At 41.6% G+C, this 18,035-nt stretch overlaps 2 protein-coding genes across 7 annotated transcripts in view; one reads left to right on the top strand and one right to left on the bottom strand.

Annotated features, from left to right (window-relative positions):
• LOC309339858 (uncharacterized protein) overlaps window positions 1-3,416 on the bottom strand; it is a 45,956-nt gene extending 42,540 nt beyond the window's left edge. For 4 of the 5 annotated variants that reach the window (XR_014155575.1, XR_014155576.1, XR_014155577.1 and 1 more), the window contains exons 1-2: window positions 1,962-2,135; window positions 641-723 (exon numbers count right to left, since the gene is read on the bottom strand). Coding sequence is in view for 1 of the 5 variants with exons in the window: in XM_081858388.1 (XP_081714514.1) it covers window positions 641-723; window positions 3,326-3,347 (105 nt within the window). In the remaining 4 variants the exon portion in view is untranslated. Of the gene's footprint in view, window positions 1-640; window positions 724-1,961; window positions 2,136-3,325 lie in introns of those variants that run through there. The other variant, XM_081858388.1, reaches the window with a different exon arrangement.
• The window catches only part of CLYBL (citramalyl-CoA lyase), a 193,916-nt gene that overhangs the window by 94,067 nt on the left and 81,814 nt on the right, over window positions 1-18,035 (top strand). The gene's annotated exons all lie outside the window — the stretch shown is intronic.

Raw genomic sequence — 18,035 nt, 5'->3', positions numbered from 1 at the left:
CAAGAATAAACTGTAAGTAGGAGAATGATTCACTTGGAACATTGCACTTGGCCTTTTAAGTTACATGTTTATAGGAGTGTTATTCTCTGGTTTGTGAGGCGATGCAACAAAAGCAATGAGAGGGAAAGTTAACCATGTAGACCTGACTTCTCTTGTAGCAGGAGAAGCGGAATATGGAGTTTAGTTGCTACCAAGCCTGGTATTCAAGTTTGGAGTTTTATTAGTATGACCTCCATTATATTTAAATATGTGACTTACGTTGCAGTTTTAAACAACTTTGCTTTCACTGTATCGATAGCAGAAATGTATTTGCAAAATTGTACACAGGAGGCCAGAAGTTTATTTTAAACTTGTTTCACTCTGCACCTATTTGAACCAGAAACCTACTGTTTAGGCATTTAAATTGTGGGTGATTTACCTTACTTTCTCCCCCCAAACTGCCACCATCCCATAACTCCTCTCTATTCTTGTTTTTGAAAATCTGTGTGCTTGTTACTCTGGAGACCTGAGGCCTATTGGTTACACACATATTTAGGTGCTCTTTAAAAAGTGGATTTTTGACCTGATGGACCGTAACGGCTCCCAGGGTGCCACTGTGGTCATTGTATAAATCTGCCTTAGTTTTTTTTTGTTTACTCACTTGATATACCGTAACGGCTCTTAAATCTGTAATGGTCTGTTGCGTTAATCCAGAAGCTGCGCATGCGTCTGCAACCTTTGTACCTAAAGAAGAAGAAAAAAGAAAAGCTCAAAGGAATTTTTGTTGTTGTTGGGGGAAAAAGAGGATACATGCTCAGAATTCCTCCTCCCCACCCCCAACTGAATTAAGCAGTCGCTTTCCCCCTTTCACAGTAATTCAAAGCACTGTGGATAACTGGCTTTCCAAAATATCATGTTAAAAAAAACAAAAACAAAAAACCAACCGGTTTTTAACATATTAATTGTTCAGATCATTAATGGAAAGTGCCAAGTAACTTGTCAAAAGAGGTGCATCTACTAGAGGTTTTTAATCAGGATTTGGGTTGGGCAAGGATGGCTAGTTTATGTGAAAAACTGGGCCTAGTGGCAAATCAGGAAGGTGTTGTTGTTGTTGTTGTTGTTGTTAATATTAATATTAATAGTCAAAATAAAAATAAGCAAACTGGTACTATAAAATGGAACCAGGTTTATGCAGAGACCAAATGTGTATGTACTTCTTAAAGGAAAAAAATGTATTTTTTATAAATAAAAAAACCTGATGTGTGCTGGATAGGGCAGTTCAACCTCAAGTGAAAGGATGTTGTGATTTTAAACTTTTGAAAATGGTCTCATTGGAACAGCAAGAAGGGGAAAGTCAAGATTCCATGCAATTGTTATTGTTATTAAAAGCAACAGAAGTTCATATTAGTCCATAAGAAAGGGCACTCTACTATTTTGTGACATTTTTGTTGGTCCAGTAAAGGTGTTGCCCAACTGTGGATTTTGACCTTCCTGCAAGTCAGGGATTGGATATTGTCGTGGTAATGGTTGGTGTGATGTGTACATGGATTATTATTTTTAAAAAGAACAACTGTAGGGAAGCTATATGTTTCTTCAACTCTTAAGAGGTTACACTTGTAATCCAGTAATTCTTACATTTGCTGTACTGTGGACCATTATTCCATTAGCTTGGTCATTGTTGACCATATTTCCTATAGACCTGGGATGTCCAACTGGTTGATCGCGATCTACAGGTCGATTGCAGGGTGTCCCTGGTCAATCCAATGGGTAGATCACTGACAGTTTTTTTTTATAGTGGGGGTAGATCGCAGTCTCTTGGAAGTTGGACATGCCTGCTATAGACCATATTTTCTATAGCCCTGAGCAACAGACATAGAATGAATTAAATTTTGATTTTGTGTTAATCACACTAATTTCAGCTGGGTGATTTAGTGAATTTAGGTTTCTGTAATTTAGGTTTCCCCTCACTGTCACATTTGTACCTGGTTCTTCATTTTTCAGTGATCCTTTTAGGGTGACTTCTTCGGCTCGTCCTATTTTGCACAGGAATTTCTATGAGGTTCTCCTATTTTTACCTTGTAAGGTGTAAGATTGCAAAATGGTGACTTACTGAAGGCCACCAAGTTAGCTTCATGGCTAAAGGGGATTTGAACTCTAGTCTCACCAGTTTGGGTCCAAGAGTCTTGACTATTCAAGACCCTGGCCCTAGTCCTAACATCGCTTCAGTTGACTGTGATATGATCTCACAGATTGGATTCTTTCCTTTGTGACTCACAGTTTAGGCAGGAGTTGTTTGAAATCATGACATTTGCATCTGCATTTCAAAGCGATTTTTGATTGACTTCAGTGGGACTTACAGGTAAGAGGAAGTAGGATCACATCCTCCAATCTCTGCTCTGTGATACTTTGCTGCGACTTCTATTTTCCCATCATTTCCAGTGCCCCTCAAACACAAAAATGTCTGCTTTATGTAGTTGTCTTACTATTTCTACTCAAAAATCCATGGTTTGGCTTCCTTGAGCAGTTTTTTTTAAAAAAAAAGTTTTGTTTTTGCTGAGCCATCTGTTCCACTTTTTAATTGTGCTGTTTGTCTACCCAACGCAAAGTATTATTGAAAGGATTATCTGTAGTGAAACAGCATAAAATTTTAGTGTGAGTTTAAGTTGGGGAGATAACAGAAGTGAGAGTGCAGCTACCAATAAATATATGCTTGTATATTTGATGGATGGGGTTATTTGTCTTTCAGTATTCTACATCTGCTAGTTGTTTAAATTTATACTGATAATCCAGAGGATATTTTATCTAATTATTACTAGCACTGCTCTGAAATGTAGAATTTTTACTGTTTTTTTTGAAACTGACTTTCATTTGTGATATTTTTTTAGTATGTCGTAAGTCACTTAGAGACATTTTTCTTTGAAATATGAATACCCTCACAGGGTTCTTCCAGATGACAGCTTAATACTGGGTTTTTGGAAAATTGGAAACATGTTATTACCTTATCAATGTTTTCCTGGGAAGGGTAAATCCAAATTAAATGCCTATGCGCTGGCAGCTTGATGACAATGACACTGTGGGAACACTACAAAAAACTTGCGCACCGGAAGAGCACCAATGCTACAATAAATACCTGCCTTTAAGCACCCACAGACCTCCTCGTGTGTCCTTGCCACCATTACTGTAGATATTTCATAAGCAGAAGCAGCAGAGATAACGGCAAAAGGTTTTGAAAACGGTTTCCTGACCTCAACTAGGGACCTGCCCGCTGATAAAGTGAGATAAGGTTGTTGCCTCAGGCGGCAGATATGGGCCCAAGGACTGTGCCGCTCCCCACTGCTGCACCAACCTGCTGGGCTATGGCAGTGCATGGCAGCGGGGAAGGTGTGCGGCAGCAGCGTGGCATGGGCAGAGAAAGTGCAGCGGCGCAGACTCAGATCTGTGGGATGGGGGGCATTTTGCCTCAAACAGCAAAATGTCCTGGGCCAGCCCTGACCTCAACTCTATCTATTTAGCACATAACACTGCTGACATTTTCTCATCATGGGTACTGGTTACTACCACACAACTGAATTCATACCTAGTACAGTGGTACCTCGGGTTGCATACTCTTCAGGTTACATACGCTTCAAGTTACAGACTCTGCTAACCCAGAAATAGTACCTCGGATTAAGAACTTTGCTTCAGGATGAGAACAGAAATCGGGCTCCGGCGATGCGGCAACAGCAGGAGGCCCCATTAGCTAAAGTGGTCTTCAGGTTAAGAACAGTTTCAGGTTAAGAACGGACCTCCAGAACGAATTAAGTACTTAACCCGAGGTACCACTGTATTGGAACTTTGCATACATATATGCAGGGTTTTTTCTCAGCTGAAACTGACTGGAACTGAGTTGCATTCCGGCACCTCTGTAGTGTTGTGTTCAGGGCTGCGCGGCAGAGGTGGTGGGCGGCAGGGAAAGTTTATAATTTTTTTCGCAACGGTGGGGTGAGCGGGCAAAGAAGAGAAGTCCTTCCTCTTAAAAAAACAAAAAGAAAAAAATCAACAAGTTCCGGCAGCTCAACCTCATATATATATATACCAACTGTTTTGCTTCCAAATTTGTACCATTGCTAGTACATTTGGAATATTTGAAGTGAGATAGCCGTATAATACCTATATATGATGAAAATGTATTTTCTGAGCTGTCAGGAAATTTAGTTAGGCTTCGTTTTTATGTAGGGCGGAGGTATAGTATCAGACCGCATAAAAATGTTTGTTTGTTTGTTTGTTTGTTTGTTTGTTTGTTTGTTTGTTTGCTATTGGAAATACCCACGACCCTAAAATTTATCTAGCATTTTTCATCAAACATAGGTGCAAATAAGCTGACATACATTAGTCCAGGTGATAATGAATACAGGTAGTTTTCCTGGCTTTAAATTATTCATGGTAAGTACAAATAAAAGTTATAATAAACAAGGCATTGGTACCATCCAAACATCATGGGAAGCCATAGTCTGAAATGAACTATGGTTTACGGTGAACAAACAATGCGCAGGTGCGTTCTGCTCAAGTTGCACCCACCCTGCTCCACCCTTTGCCAAGCCTAGAGGAAACAAACCACTGTACTGACTTAGCAAACCAGCCCTCGTGGTTTGTTTCTCTCCCAGCAAATTGTGATTTTTTTTAAAAAAAATGCTACACTTACTGGTGAAGGACAAATGCAGCTCTCAGTCTTCTCAGTCGTCTTTCTCCTCTCCCTCGCTGGATGCTGCTGCAGATGATATGAGGACTAGGGGGGTTGACCAGTAGACAGAAGTGCTTGGCTGTGGTTCAGATCCAGAGATGGGTTGTCTGGGCACATCTACTGCTGCTGGTTTCTTTGTGAGGAACGTGGTGATTGGCAGCTGCTGCTGCTGCTGCTGCTGTTGTCTCTTGAGCTCATCAAACATTTCCTTGTACCATCTCAGAGTGCCTGTGATGCCACAGATCGTCTTAAGGCTGCTCTCCATGGTCAAACTGTGCAAACAGATCATTTGCATGATTTATGACTTGGAAGAGTTGGAAAATTTTGTGCAGGTTCCAGCTTGCTGGATGATGCTCGCCATCCTCGTCCTCAGCTTTGTATTCTGAGCTTGTTCTGGCAAGTTCTTGCAACTCTTCAATACCTGTTGGGCCTCCATTAGCTCTTCCACTTCTTACTGAATCTCGTCAACAAAGCCACCAGCAGCAACATTCCTGGCCATCTGCACAATGTTCTCCACCACGGTGGCAATGCTTGGAAATCCCTTGAATTCATGCACCCATTCCGTCCACAAATTCCACCAGCATGCACTCACTGTTTCAGGCTTGATTGCATCCACTGCCTGCTTGACGTGGGTGATGCAATGGACGATCCAGATTGGCGTCCATTGCGTTGATCATTCAGGAGAAGGTGAGCTTTGCGTAAGCAGCCTTGAAGCAGCAAATCACAACTTGATCCAGAGGCTGGATGAAGGAGGTTGTATTGGAGAATACGGGGCAGGAGAAACCTCTCCCTTACTGTGTGCAAAGTGGAGTCCCTCACGATGCCCAAGAACATTGTCCACTGGCAGCATCGCTTTAATCTGCAGGTGCTTCTCCTCAAGGTAATGCCTCTGGAGTGATGTAGTGGAACCAGTCCAGAAATGATGATGAAGTCACCCAGGGCTTTTTGTTGGATTGCCAAAACCCAGGAAGCATGTTCTTGTTCTTGCCTTTTAGGGCGCAGGGTGGTTCAAGATCTGTACAGCAAGCCTGGCTTTAAGTGACCAGACACATTGCCACAGAGCAGCACAGTCACTCGATCCTTTGCAGCGATGAAGCCAAGGGCTTGCTTTTCAGCTTTGGCAATATAAGTCTACTCTGGCATTTTCTTCCAGAAAAGCCCTGTCTGCGTCGGAAGACTTGCTCTAGAAGGTATGCCTTGTCATGCAGCAGCCATGTTAGTGGTGCATTGCACATCTTTGCAGCCTCTCTGTCTGCGGGAGCAACTTCCCCTGTCATTTGGATGTTCTTCAGGTTGAAATGGGTCTTAAAGACATTAAGCCAACCTGGGCTGGCTTTCAATTCCTTGGCAGGCTGGTCCCCGTCTGTGGGTGGAAGGTTTGAAGTGGTCATGGAGGCTTTTGGTGCAAGATGCTGCCGTCCACAAAAGTATGTTTCTGGTTCATGTTGTGAGAGCCAGTGTGGTGTAGTGGTTAAGAGCGGTAGTCTCGTAATCTGGTGAACCGGGTTCGCGTCTCCGCTCCTCCACATACAGCTGCTGGGTGACCTTGGGCTAGTCACACTTCTTTGAAGTCTCTCAGCCCCACTCACCTCACAGAGTGTTTGTTGTGGGGGAGGAAGGGAAAGGAGAATGTTAGCCACTTTGAGACTCCTTAGGGTAGTGATAAAGCGGGATATCAAATCCAGACTCTTCTTCTCTTCTTCTTCCAGCCACAAGTTCAGTGCCTTCTCCATGTTCACCAAAGCCTTGTCCTGCACCTGGCTGGTCACCTTTGCAATTGTTGCCACAGCCCCACAGATCTCCTCATGCAGCCGAACCTGCATGCCACAACACGCACATATTTGCCATCCCTCAAGTAGTCCAGCACAGCCAACTTCTCTTGTTCTTTGGTTTCTCAGCAGCTGATGACAATCATTATGTCTTGCATTTTGAGGCCATTCTGCAGTCTGAAGCTCTGCCAACCACCTCCTCTGCACTGCAAACCCCTCCATTGTCTTTCCAAACCCCTCCACAAGTCTTTCTTGCCTCCTCCGATCGCTGTCTCTAGCAACCTGTCCTATACCCAAAGACTCTCACAAGGGCTGCTGGCCTTTCCCCCCCTGTTCTCCCACCCCTTCATGCCATTTTGTTATTATTCCTCTGTGTGTGCCTTTTTTCTGGTAGTCTAGAAAAACATGAACTAACTGAGAAGTTGTAGTGTCCTTAAATCAGCAAGGGGGGAAATATGTGAGGGTTTGCTTCACAGAGCTTGGCAATCCGTTCATGGAAACTGGTCAAGACCTTGATGTTATTGGCATCTGGGTCATTGCAGACAAAGAAATTCTTGAGAGGACAGCTTCCGCAGAGAGAATTGGTAAAATAAAATAACATTAAAAAAATCTGTACAGCCCCTTTGTTGAGGAACAACTTGCTAACAGGAGTTTATACCCAGGAAAATGTCTTCTTTCAGTGCACCAGACGAGAAGAAGTAATAAGAAAACTACCTGAAGACTCTTTTTCAAGGCTTTTCCTGGTGAATCTGTGGTATGATATTAATACTGAGCAGTTCTTCAAACATGAGAATCATCTATTTCCTCCTGTGCTCTCCAGCAACTATGATATATGTGCAGGCAACAAGTCAGAATTGGTACACCTTTTAGAGGTGACATGACCAGAATCTGCATAATTTTCCACGTTTCTGCAATGCCATAGAGCAACACACCAAACATTGTGAAGCCACATAAACTGTTGCTTCCAGACGTCATCTGCAATGAAACTGTAAAAAAGTCTGCAGTGGATCAACTTTGGGCTAGATACTTAACCCATCTACTAAGGGACTGGCAAAGGACAAAAAGGTACGGACCCTAAGAGACAGGTCCTTCCAGATTGGGTTATTCCAAAGAATTGATAGCACGTTGTGAGAAATTTCACAAACGGAGCTACTTGGGACCTTTTCTGTAGGTTGCCTTGCACATTTTCAGGTAGCAACTGTTGTGGATTGCATCCAAGGTAATAAGAATGCATTGGCTTCAGTAATTGGACCAACTTGAACAAGCCATGAAGAAGTAGATACTTTCAGTCACCTTATGCTGAATCAGACCATTAACTAGGGCCGAATTTAGGTTTGATGAAGCCCATAGCTACTGAAGGCAATGGGGCCCTTTACCTGTCCAGCTGTCCTTAGTCAACAACAAATTGTTATTGTTTTTTGTGTTGAATATATGCTATATGGTAATTTATGGACCTAATAGGTATCTAAAGCCATTTGCACATGTAGAATTTTGCACCTGAAGAAGGAGGCCATTTTGAGATTCCTCAGCCTTCTCTCTACATCTCACAACCAGTCCTTTTTAGGATCATATGACTCATTTGTCTCCTTGGTGGATTAGAAGAAGAAGAAGAAGAAGAAGAGTCTGGATTTGATATCCCGCCTTTCACTCCCTTTAAGGAGTCTCAAAGCGGCTAACATTCTCCTTTCCCTTCCTCCCCCACAACAAACACTCTGTGAGGTGAGTGGGGCTGAGAGACTTCAGAGAAGTGTGACTGGCCCAAGTGTGATTACTGAAAGAGTTTAGTCCTTGTCCTGGCTCTCATCTTTCTGTTCTTTATACCTCATTGTTAATGGACACCCTCCAATGGACACACCTGTCAGCTTGTGCCTCTGGGTCAAGGTGGCGAGGGAGAGGAAGTGGTGTGGTCAGGTTGCTTCATGTTAAAGAAAATAACATGTAACAATGCAGTGTTGTGTGTTTACTGTCAGATTCCTGTGAATAGGACACTGGTAACCTTGAGTCGTGAGCGTTAATAGCCTGGGATATTCCAGTGGCCACATCCATTGGATGTATTTCTATAAGAATTGTTAGATGATCTTCCTTAAGTCTTGCAAATGGTTAGGAAATACTTGAAACTGGGCATGCCTCTAGTGAGCTCCTTCCAAGGAAAACCAAACCTAGAGTTTTGCCCCTCCACTACTTGGAGAAGCCATCTGAGTACAGCAGTATAATTCCAATACATCTTACCTATCTACCTATCCCAGTTGCTCCCAACATTGCGTCACAGGCTGGCATCATGAAGAACCCAGGATAAAGGCTACACATGCAGGAGGAAGTTTGGCAAGGATGAGAAGGAAATAAGTAGCTATCTTATCTTTAAAAGACATCTGAAGGCAGCCCCCTTTTAGGGAAGTTTTTAATATTTAATGCTGTATTGTTTTTAACATTCGATTGGAAGCCGCCCAGAGTGGCTGGGGAAACTCAGCCAGATGGGCTGGGTATATTATTATTATTATTATTATTATTATTATTATTATTATTATTATATCAGAGGCATGGAGTAGCCTAAGCACCCTAACACAATGATGTCCCTGTGTTCACCTTTTGCCTTTCCTCCATGAAAGTAAAGCCTTGCTATTCATTCCTACAAGCTTAAATACTGTGGGCAGAACCCAAAGTGCTGACCATCGCATTTAGGTGGGCTCATTGCTCAGTGCAGATGCTTTGCTTGTAGAAGGTCCCTGTCATCTCCAGTTGAAAGGGTCAGATAGCACATGAGATAAAAGACCCCTGTCTGAGACCATAGTGGACAATGCTGAGCTGGGGTAACAAATAGTCTGATCTGGTGCAAGGAAGCTCTCTATGGTCCTCTGCTTCAAGCACAGCCAAGACTTTTGACAAGCCTTTTGTCCTTTCCCCTCTTTGAAGTGCAGTCCTCTAAGCCTTCCCGGGAACTGCTTTTGCAGAGTGTGCTGCAGTCTGATAGCCCTGAGCTCGAAAGCACCCTTGGGTGAGCTGAACTAGTGGCTTCATTCTTTGAATCCTAATTCCTCAGGAGTCAGTAGTCAGTCCTGTCGAAATCATCGGATTTACGTTCCAACCCACAGTGTTAAGCACTGCGAAAGAAGTTTGGCAGCCAGCATTGTGGGTGTGTAGCCAGAAACAAAAATCACATTGTGTTCTTCTTCAGCCAGTTTCTTATCCTGGGGTCTTTTGTGTCCTCGGTTGTTACTGGGCCCCATCCTTTGCACTTTAAATTAATGATAGTGAGTGCCTAAAATGCCTTTACTCCCTAGAGAGGCTGGATTACTTTTTAACACTTTTCATGGGCAAATTAGGCATGTCTTCGGTGCAATGGGCTTGTCTCCGTCTCCTTCACTCTCTGTCACTGAGAACGATCTAGAAGAAGAGGATGTTGGCTTTGTAGATCTGTTTTTAAGGAAGAAAAAAGGAAAGGGGACTATCACAGATTCAGTGTTGGAAGGTGCTGATGATGGAATTCTGCCTATAGGTTTGTGGTTTTTTTAAAAAAGAGGAGAGAAGATCCAAGAAACTGGGACCTGCTGGGAACAGAACAACTTTTGGTTCTTAACATTTAGAGCAAGTTTCAATTGGTTTTTATTGTGATCCACTGTTACCCAAATGGATGTGGATGGTAGCAATCATAGCCACGTAAGTTGATGGCACCTGTGAAAGACAGATAAGAGACTCCCACTGTGTGCATAATAGGGGCATATGTACTTTGTAAGTTGACACACAAAAATAGCTGTGGTGAGCAAGTTGGCCTTTAGAGCTGTTTAGTTTTAATTTAAAAAAAATAACACCTCACACACACAAGTGTTTGTTTATTCTTTTTATTGCAAATGACCCTTGGGACTGAAGGGGGTGGTTTTTAAAATTTGCTAATTGCTAATTTACTTCTTTTCATCAAGCCGTGTCTACTTTTATTATTGTAGATTATATTGATCCTTGGCCACCATCTGCGTTTCTGCTTACTTTGTGTCTTGGTTCTGGTTGTAATTCCCTGGAACAATTATAGTTTAAAAGGGTTGAAAACAGTTATAAGTCTGATGGATTCAGTTCTAGCTTTGCTACTGATTGACTATCTAAGGAACTAAATCATCAGCTTGGAGGGCCTTAGGGAGCAATCCTGTACCAAGAGCTTCTGGGCTTATGGGGAATTGAGGTTCGACAGCTACAGTCATTCTTGGACCAGGAGAGCCTGGCCAAAGTAGTTCATGCGCTGATTACATCAAGGGTGGATTACTGCAATGTGGATTACTGCTTCTCTTGCGCTTCATCCAGAAGCTGCAGTTAGTGCGGAATGCTGCAGTGCGATTGCTGACAAGAATGAGGTCTTATAAGCATATAACACCTGTGCTTAGAAGTTGGCACTAGTTGCCAATCTGCCACTGGGCCAAGTTTATTTTATGGAATAAAATTAACAAGCAAGGCTAGGATTCAGCAGCCCTCTGGCTGGTCTAGATTCCTGGTCCAGCCCAGGCCACACTGACTTACCATATTTTTCGCTCTATAAGACGCACCAAACCACAAGACGCACCTAGTTTTTGGAGGAGGAAAACAAGAAAAAAAATATCTGAATCTCAGAAGCCAGAACAGCAAGGGGGATCGCTACACAGTGAAAGCAGCAATCCCTCTTGCTGTTCTGGCTTCTGGGATAGCTGTGCAGCCTGCATTCACTCCATAAGACGCACACACATTTCCCTTTACTTTTTAGGAGGGAAAAAGTGAGTCTTATAGAGCAAAAAATACGGTAATTCCCTCATCCTCAGCTCATCTAGAGGTAACACTGACATATCTCCCCCATCCAGGTGCAGCCAGTACCCACTTGAGAGAGCAGAATCTGATGGATCTTAAGATGCTGTAAACCCCCCAAAAGGGTTGTGGTGGGACCAGAGGGACTTAGGCTGAATCCTAAGCCTATTCAGCGCAGTCTTGTGACTTGGCAACCAGGAGCAACTTAAGCCAGAGAAAAAAAAGGCTGGTGTAACTTAAAACCCTATTTTAAAGTCTTGTTTTTCTTCTGCCAGGCTCAGACCAATTCAGCCAGCAATACTGAATGGACTTTGGATCTGGTGTTACTTTATGCTGGTGGGACGCGGGTGGTGCTGTAGGTTAAACCACAGAGCCTCTTGGGCTTGCCGATCGGAAGGTCGGCGGTTCGAATCCCTGTGACCGGGTGAGCTCCCGTTGCTTGGTCCCTTGTCCTGCCCACCTAGCAGTTCGAAAGCGCGTCAAAGTGCAAATAGATAAATAGGCACCGCTCTGGTGGGAAGGTAAACGGCGTTTCCGTGTGCTGCTCTGGTTCGCCAGAAGCGGCTTAGTCATGCTGGCCACATGACCTGGAAGCTGTACGCCGGCTCCCTCGGCCAATAAAGCGCAATGAGCGCCGCAACCCCAGAGTCGGCCACGACTGGACCTAACGGTCAGGGGTCCCTTTACCTTTACCTTTATGCCACCTTCTTGTGTATGGGGTTGCTCCCTTTGTTTAATCAGCTATCAACGTACAACCTGCAAGTCATTACTCTCTCACCCTCAGCTTTGAGCTGCTAAATGGGAATATAATAAGCCCACAATTTACGTGCATTTTATTTGTGCACATTCAGCTTTACATATTTGGCCGAAAAAAGAAGTTTTAATTAGAAGGGGGTGGGCATCGGGGGAGAGACTTTGGCAGTCCCACCCACCATTGCACCCAATGTCTTTTTGACCATACACAATTTTGGCATTAGGTACAATCCCCAGAACATAACCCCCTCGTAAGTTACTGTAATATTACTAACCTACCTTACAGGGTTATTGTCAGAATTACTGAGATGAGCATTATGCTGTTTGAGCCAGGATTGTGTTTTCAGGACTTTGCTGTGCACTTTTGAGACTAGGTTCTTTTCTTTTTTCAAACAAATAACTGGAACTATTCATTCTTAATTCTGCACTGTTTTTTCACCTTGGTATTACGTGTGGTGCAGTTATTTCAGAGCAGGTACCACCTCAGTATTCTTATAAAATGATCCAGAATATCCATCTTCATAGTATGCTATTGGGGCTCAGTTCTGGAGCCTAATATGGTAGTTATCTTGCTTATTATGCCTGTAATTATTATTAAAAGGTTTCTGTAAAGAGTGAATTGCGAAGTATGTAGTAAACTCATGGGATATCGTATCATTCTTTTCCAGTTAATACGACTTGAGTATGATTTTCCATTTCTATAATTAAAAGCCCTGAAAAATTAATTACAATGAGAGACTGACTCTTGGGATAGATAGATAGAAAGAAAGGGGAAGGATCCTTTTGATTGAGAATTGCTAATTGAGAATTTACCAGCCTTGGGGATTTGATAAGCCATTGTTACATTGTACTTGAGAGTCGTGCGATAGATAAAATAATATTTTATTAAATATGTGAGGATATTGCTTCATACTTGTTTCAGTTCTTGGATATGGGGGGTGGTAAATGAATTTAAGTTATTTCAATACATTTCCCCCCCTCAAAAATATGTTTCCATTTATTCACTTGTGAAGTATGGTAATGCATTGCTATTACAGTTATCAGAACATGCTTTGCTTGGATCACACCAGGGCCAGTTTAGCTCAATATTCCAATAGCTTCCAGCCAGTTTTTCAAAAATTTTGAAAAAGGTATTTAAATATACCTTCCTGAAGAAACCAGAAGCCTTTCTCCTGGGTATAGTCGGCCAATTGGTGTCAAAGAGGATAGAATATTTTTTATGTATGCTACAACAGCAGCAAGAATACTCATCGCAAAGTATTGGAAGACACAAGATCTACCCACCTTGGAAGAATGGCAGATGAAGATGATAGATTACATGGGACTGGCAGAGATGACTGGCAGAATCCGGGACCAGGGAAAAGAGACGGCGGAAGAAGATTGGAAGAAATTTAAGGACTATCTTAGGAAACATTGCAAAATTAACGAATGCTAGAAGGACGTGGGTTTAGAAGCTAAGTGGTTTTCAGCAGTATTGATTAAGTAAAAAGAAAAGAAAGGTGAAAATTAATTTGAGAATAAGGGAGAGGATTTGTTGAACTGACAATTTAGAAATTGGAATACAGAAAGGGGAGGTATGAGGAGGTCGGGGAAGTAAGGTATATGAAAATAAGGGACTGAAATTATACTTGTTTGTTGTTTGTTCTTTGTTTTTATTGTTGTTTTCTGTGTAATATTTGAAAATGTAATAAATATCTTTTAAAAAAAACAAACAGTAGCTTCCAGCCAGTTTTCCCATAGTTTTCCAATAGCATCCAGCCAGATGCCCTTGGAAATCCACAATCAGGCTACAGAGATGATAGCCATCTCAAACTTATTCCAACCATCTGGTTATCAGAGGCATGTTAAATTGGAATAAAGAGGTTGCACTTAGCCAACCGGGCTTGTAGTCATTGATAGATCTAACCTACATGGATTTAACCAATGCAAATTACTTCAAAATGCAGGTGGTAAATGAAAATACAGAATGACTTTTGTTTATGACTGTCGGTGACTTGTATTATTGTGTACTCTACATATGCAGTGGAAGCCATAGTCTAACATCATCAGCATGTTCACAAACCTTTCTGTCAGTTAACTTGTTTTTTATAACATTTTGGTGGATAGCTTCATGTCACAAAATTGGCCATATCCATTCATATTAGATATAATTTATGTGGCAAGAATTAAACTGATGCAAGCAAGGCCTGCACGGCATTTGAATAGACTGGGCTACGTAGAATAGAAACAGAATTGCAGCTTTTGGGAGAATCGAAACAACAGGACCATATATTCTGGATCCTCAGTTATATCAGATTCATGTCCATTATTAGGTATTTTATTTGAAAATAGCATGGTCATACAAATGCATGTTTTCTTCATTTCTTCTAGTTTAATCAGATAGAAGCTAATGAAATGGTGAAATTGTTAAAAATGGGTGAGTGAGATTGTGGCACATCAGCTAACAATGTCTATGTATATCTAGTCAAGTAAGTCCTGTTGAATTAAATAGGACTTTCTCCTAAGTAAGTGGGTATAGGATTGGTGCCTAAATGGTATTTTTGTTGGGTTATATCAGGGGTTGCCAATCTGACACTTGTGGGCACCGTGGTGCCCGTGAAGGATTTAATTGATGCCCCAGGGAAGTTCCCCAGTTTTGAGTTAGTTTGTTTTTTAAAGAAAAAGCAGTTCTCTTAAAATAAATTTGTGGGGCAAAATGTGCATGTACCTTCTAAGAAGAGATTTCTGTGAAATTAGAGTGAGTGTGATATGCCATTTTCCATGGTACCAAGAAACGCTCTCCCTTGTTGTTAGGCAGCAACACCATCAGTGTGTGTGTGCAAACACTATTGTTTGATGTCCACAGTCAGGGCATTGCTTACTTCCTGTAATAAGTATAAGGTTGTCAGGATAGTTCTCTCTCTGATTTTGAGTTATGCCATCCTTCCCCATGGCAGCCATTTTGTGACTGGCACCCCCAACACTCTCCCAAAAATTGGAATGTGTCCCTGGTCCAGAAAGGTTGGTGACTCCTGAGTTATAAGAATCATATCAATCTATATCAAAGGATTTGTACCTGGAAGTAATTGATCTCAGCTTACTTTTCTAGAGGGCTAAAGAGAACTACCTTACTTAAATTCCATTGAAACCCAGGACTCTTACTCCCAAGTCTTACAGTTTTCCTTTTTTAAATTTCTCAACAAATTATTTGCCTCGGTCTCCTGTCTGAGAGTACTCAGCTTCCATTGAAAACAATTCAATAAAAGCAACTTTGATGAAATTGCACTGCTTCCAGATTGTGTCCTTCTCTGCTTTAAATGAAAAGATGTTTGGAAGAGCCCTTGATATTGCAAACCGCAATGTCAGTATCATGGAGATTATTTACTTGATGCGTTAAAGGAAAGGTCATAGGGGTTAGACCTAGTGGGAGGGGAGTGGTCTTGGGTTAACTATTTAACCTATGGTAGTACTTCATCATTTTATGGTTGAGATCAATTATTCTAGGCCTTTGTCAGTTCTCTATCGGTTTGTAGTTAGTCCTATCATTCCTTGAAAGGACTCCACCACCCTTTTTTCTATATACATCATTTTTAAATTGATGATATTGTGACATCAAGCGGGAGAAAATAATTGAAGACTACAGTTATAAGCAGACTTAGGTTCCATTTGAAATCAGGAAACTTAGCATCCAAGTGAATGTATGGAGGATGTTGTTAAAGTGTCACAAAAAATAAACAAAAGACTTTAGATTAAAACATTTGATTGGTGTTATTGTTTCAGCTCGGGCTTCTCTGCTGCCTTGTTGTGCATCCTTTAAAACAACAGCAAGGTAACCAGTGATGTTTCATGCACCGTTTATATTCTTATATCTCCAGTAAGAATAAACCTACCTATTTTAGCAGTTTATTTGCAGAGGGTCACTTGGAAGCCTCCCTTTTTCTCTCTTGCTACCGGTTTGGTTTTCCAGCAGGCAACAGCTCTGTGGTGTCACCGATCCCAATCTGTTCCTTTGAGATCCAGGGTTTGTCATTGCTGGGGTTAATTTTTAAAAATAGCATTACTAACCCCTTTCCCCCGTGTTTTTCTGTTGCTTGCACTGGACTGTGTACTTTCTCGGGCTTTTGTAATAGCTATTTTAATCATTGTAGGCAGTTTCAACTGGAGACACTGTCCTTAGTGCTGATTTCATTTACAGTCGGCTTGAACTGTAGGCTTGAAGTTTGTGCCCATCTGTTTTAGCAGAGTCAATCTCTTATTTGCAGCAGAATATGAGGCTCATTATGGAGGCCATATTATGAACTGAATCATGTTTCTAAGGTTGTGTTTTTAAAAGCTCAAGTTCCCCAAACCCTCAGAACCCAGCTTCTAATCTTCCACTGAAACAATCTGATGGAAAAGGAGGCTGTGACATTGTTTTGAAAAAACAAAACTTCCAAGCAGTTGTTTGTTATAAGGGGAAAAAGCAGGAAAACTATATATATAAGGTGTGTGTTTGATATGTTGGTTGGCATGGTTTTGGTTTCTGTATCAACTTAATTAGAGAATGTTGCTAAATCCACACCATTTGGAGTTGCTAGATCAACTGCTGTGAAACATCTGGATATCAAACATGTTGCTTCCTTAATTGGCCACCAATTCCTTGAAATTAACTTTAGACTTGTGACGCTAAACTTTCTAGTAAATCTCTTTAAGATCAGCGTTTTACAGGCAGCTATCAAATGCTATGCCAGGCTCCTCTGCAATAGTGAAGGAAATATGCATTTTGAACACTGGATAACCTGAACAAAAGCATTAAAGATGATTCAATTTTTTATATATTACATCGTTTTTAACAATTACAATTGGAACTGGGGCCTTCTGTAATAAGTCTGTTTGTTTCTCTTCCTCTTGATATTTTTATTTCCCTTTTCAGATGGGCTTCTGTAGGTTCTTGCCACTTCAAAGGTCAGACAGTCCCTCCTCTTTCCTCTTGCTTCACAATGCACACTAGGAGAGAGGCGTTTTCCTTTTCTGCATATTCCTCCTCTTGATCTGTGCGATATTGTGGTTGACCAGATTTAAAACACTACAGTATTTAGGATCCCTGCAGTGCCATTTTACGTATTTGGACCTGGAAAGTGCCCCTGGCAATAACTACCTGAATTTCTTTTAATTACATAATATAGCTGCATTTACTTCGGATTCTTTTTGACTGACGCTGTAAGGCAATTGTAACCATGGATGATGGGATTAAGTGCCTCTTGAAGTGACTTTAGCTTCTTGTGCGAACAAAGGGATAGAAGGGAACACTTAGCCCCTTTTTGAGTAAGCAGCTTTCTCCCCCCTCCACCACCAGCATATAAAAGAAATACAATTAACAAACATTATCCCCAGAGGTAAATTGAAATGTACATGCAGACAAGAGCTGCTCTTGACTGCAATTAGACATATATGATCTGAGGTATTTTAGCCATTCATTGTTGCTAATTCTGTGAGAAACAAGCCATTGGAACAAAACGATTAAAATGTTAGGCCAATAACTGGGGTTATTAGTCTGCAAAAATCAGCCTTTTCTGCATCTCTGAATAGTCTGATTCTCTAGTTGGCTCACTTGCGTGTGTGCCCAAGACTTGTTGGTGTTTGTTACAAACCATTTAAATGTTGTTCTTCTTTTTCATACGAGAGAGTTGCGTAAATGGGGGCATTTTATAATTTCATGTCATTGCCAATGCCTGCGGAATCTCTGAAAGTGGCAGGGGCAGTCAGAGGGAACCTGGAACAAGATGCACCATCTTCCCTTTGCTATGACTTAACTACAGAATGAAAATGCGTTACTCAAAACCAGCAGCAGGTGCTTAATTTGAGCACTTCCCACAGGTTGCAGAACCCAGTTTTTCTAAGCAAAAAATCTGAGATACTGAAGTGTAGAATTTTGAAGTTGCCAAAGCAGCAAAGCCCTAGTTATAGAAATGGAGAGTCAGGAGGAGAACAAGTCAGTGTCCTAGGGACTGCGTATAAACCCATCATCCTGAGAAACTTCAGGAGACAAGACTTGGGTGGGGATATAGGTAAAACAAAACTATTCCCCTTAATTTGCC

Source organism: Podarcis erhardii, assembly GCF_964252035.2.
Source record: "Podarcis erhardii genome assembly, chromosome: 4".
In the NCBI taxonomy this organism is placed as follows: domain Eukaryota; kingdom Metazoa; phylum Chordata; class Lepidosauria; order Squamata; family Lacertidae; genus Podarcis; species Podarcis erhardii.
This window is presented reverse-complemented; position numbering and strand designations above follow the sequence as displayed.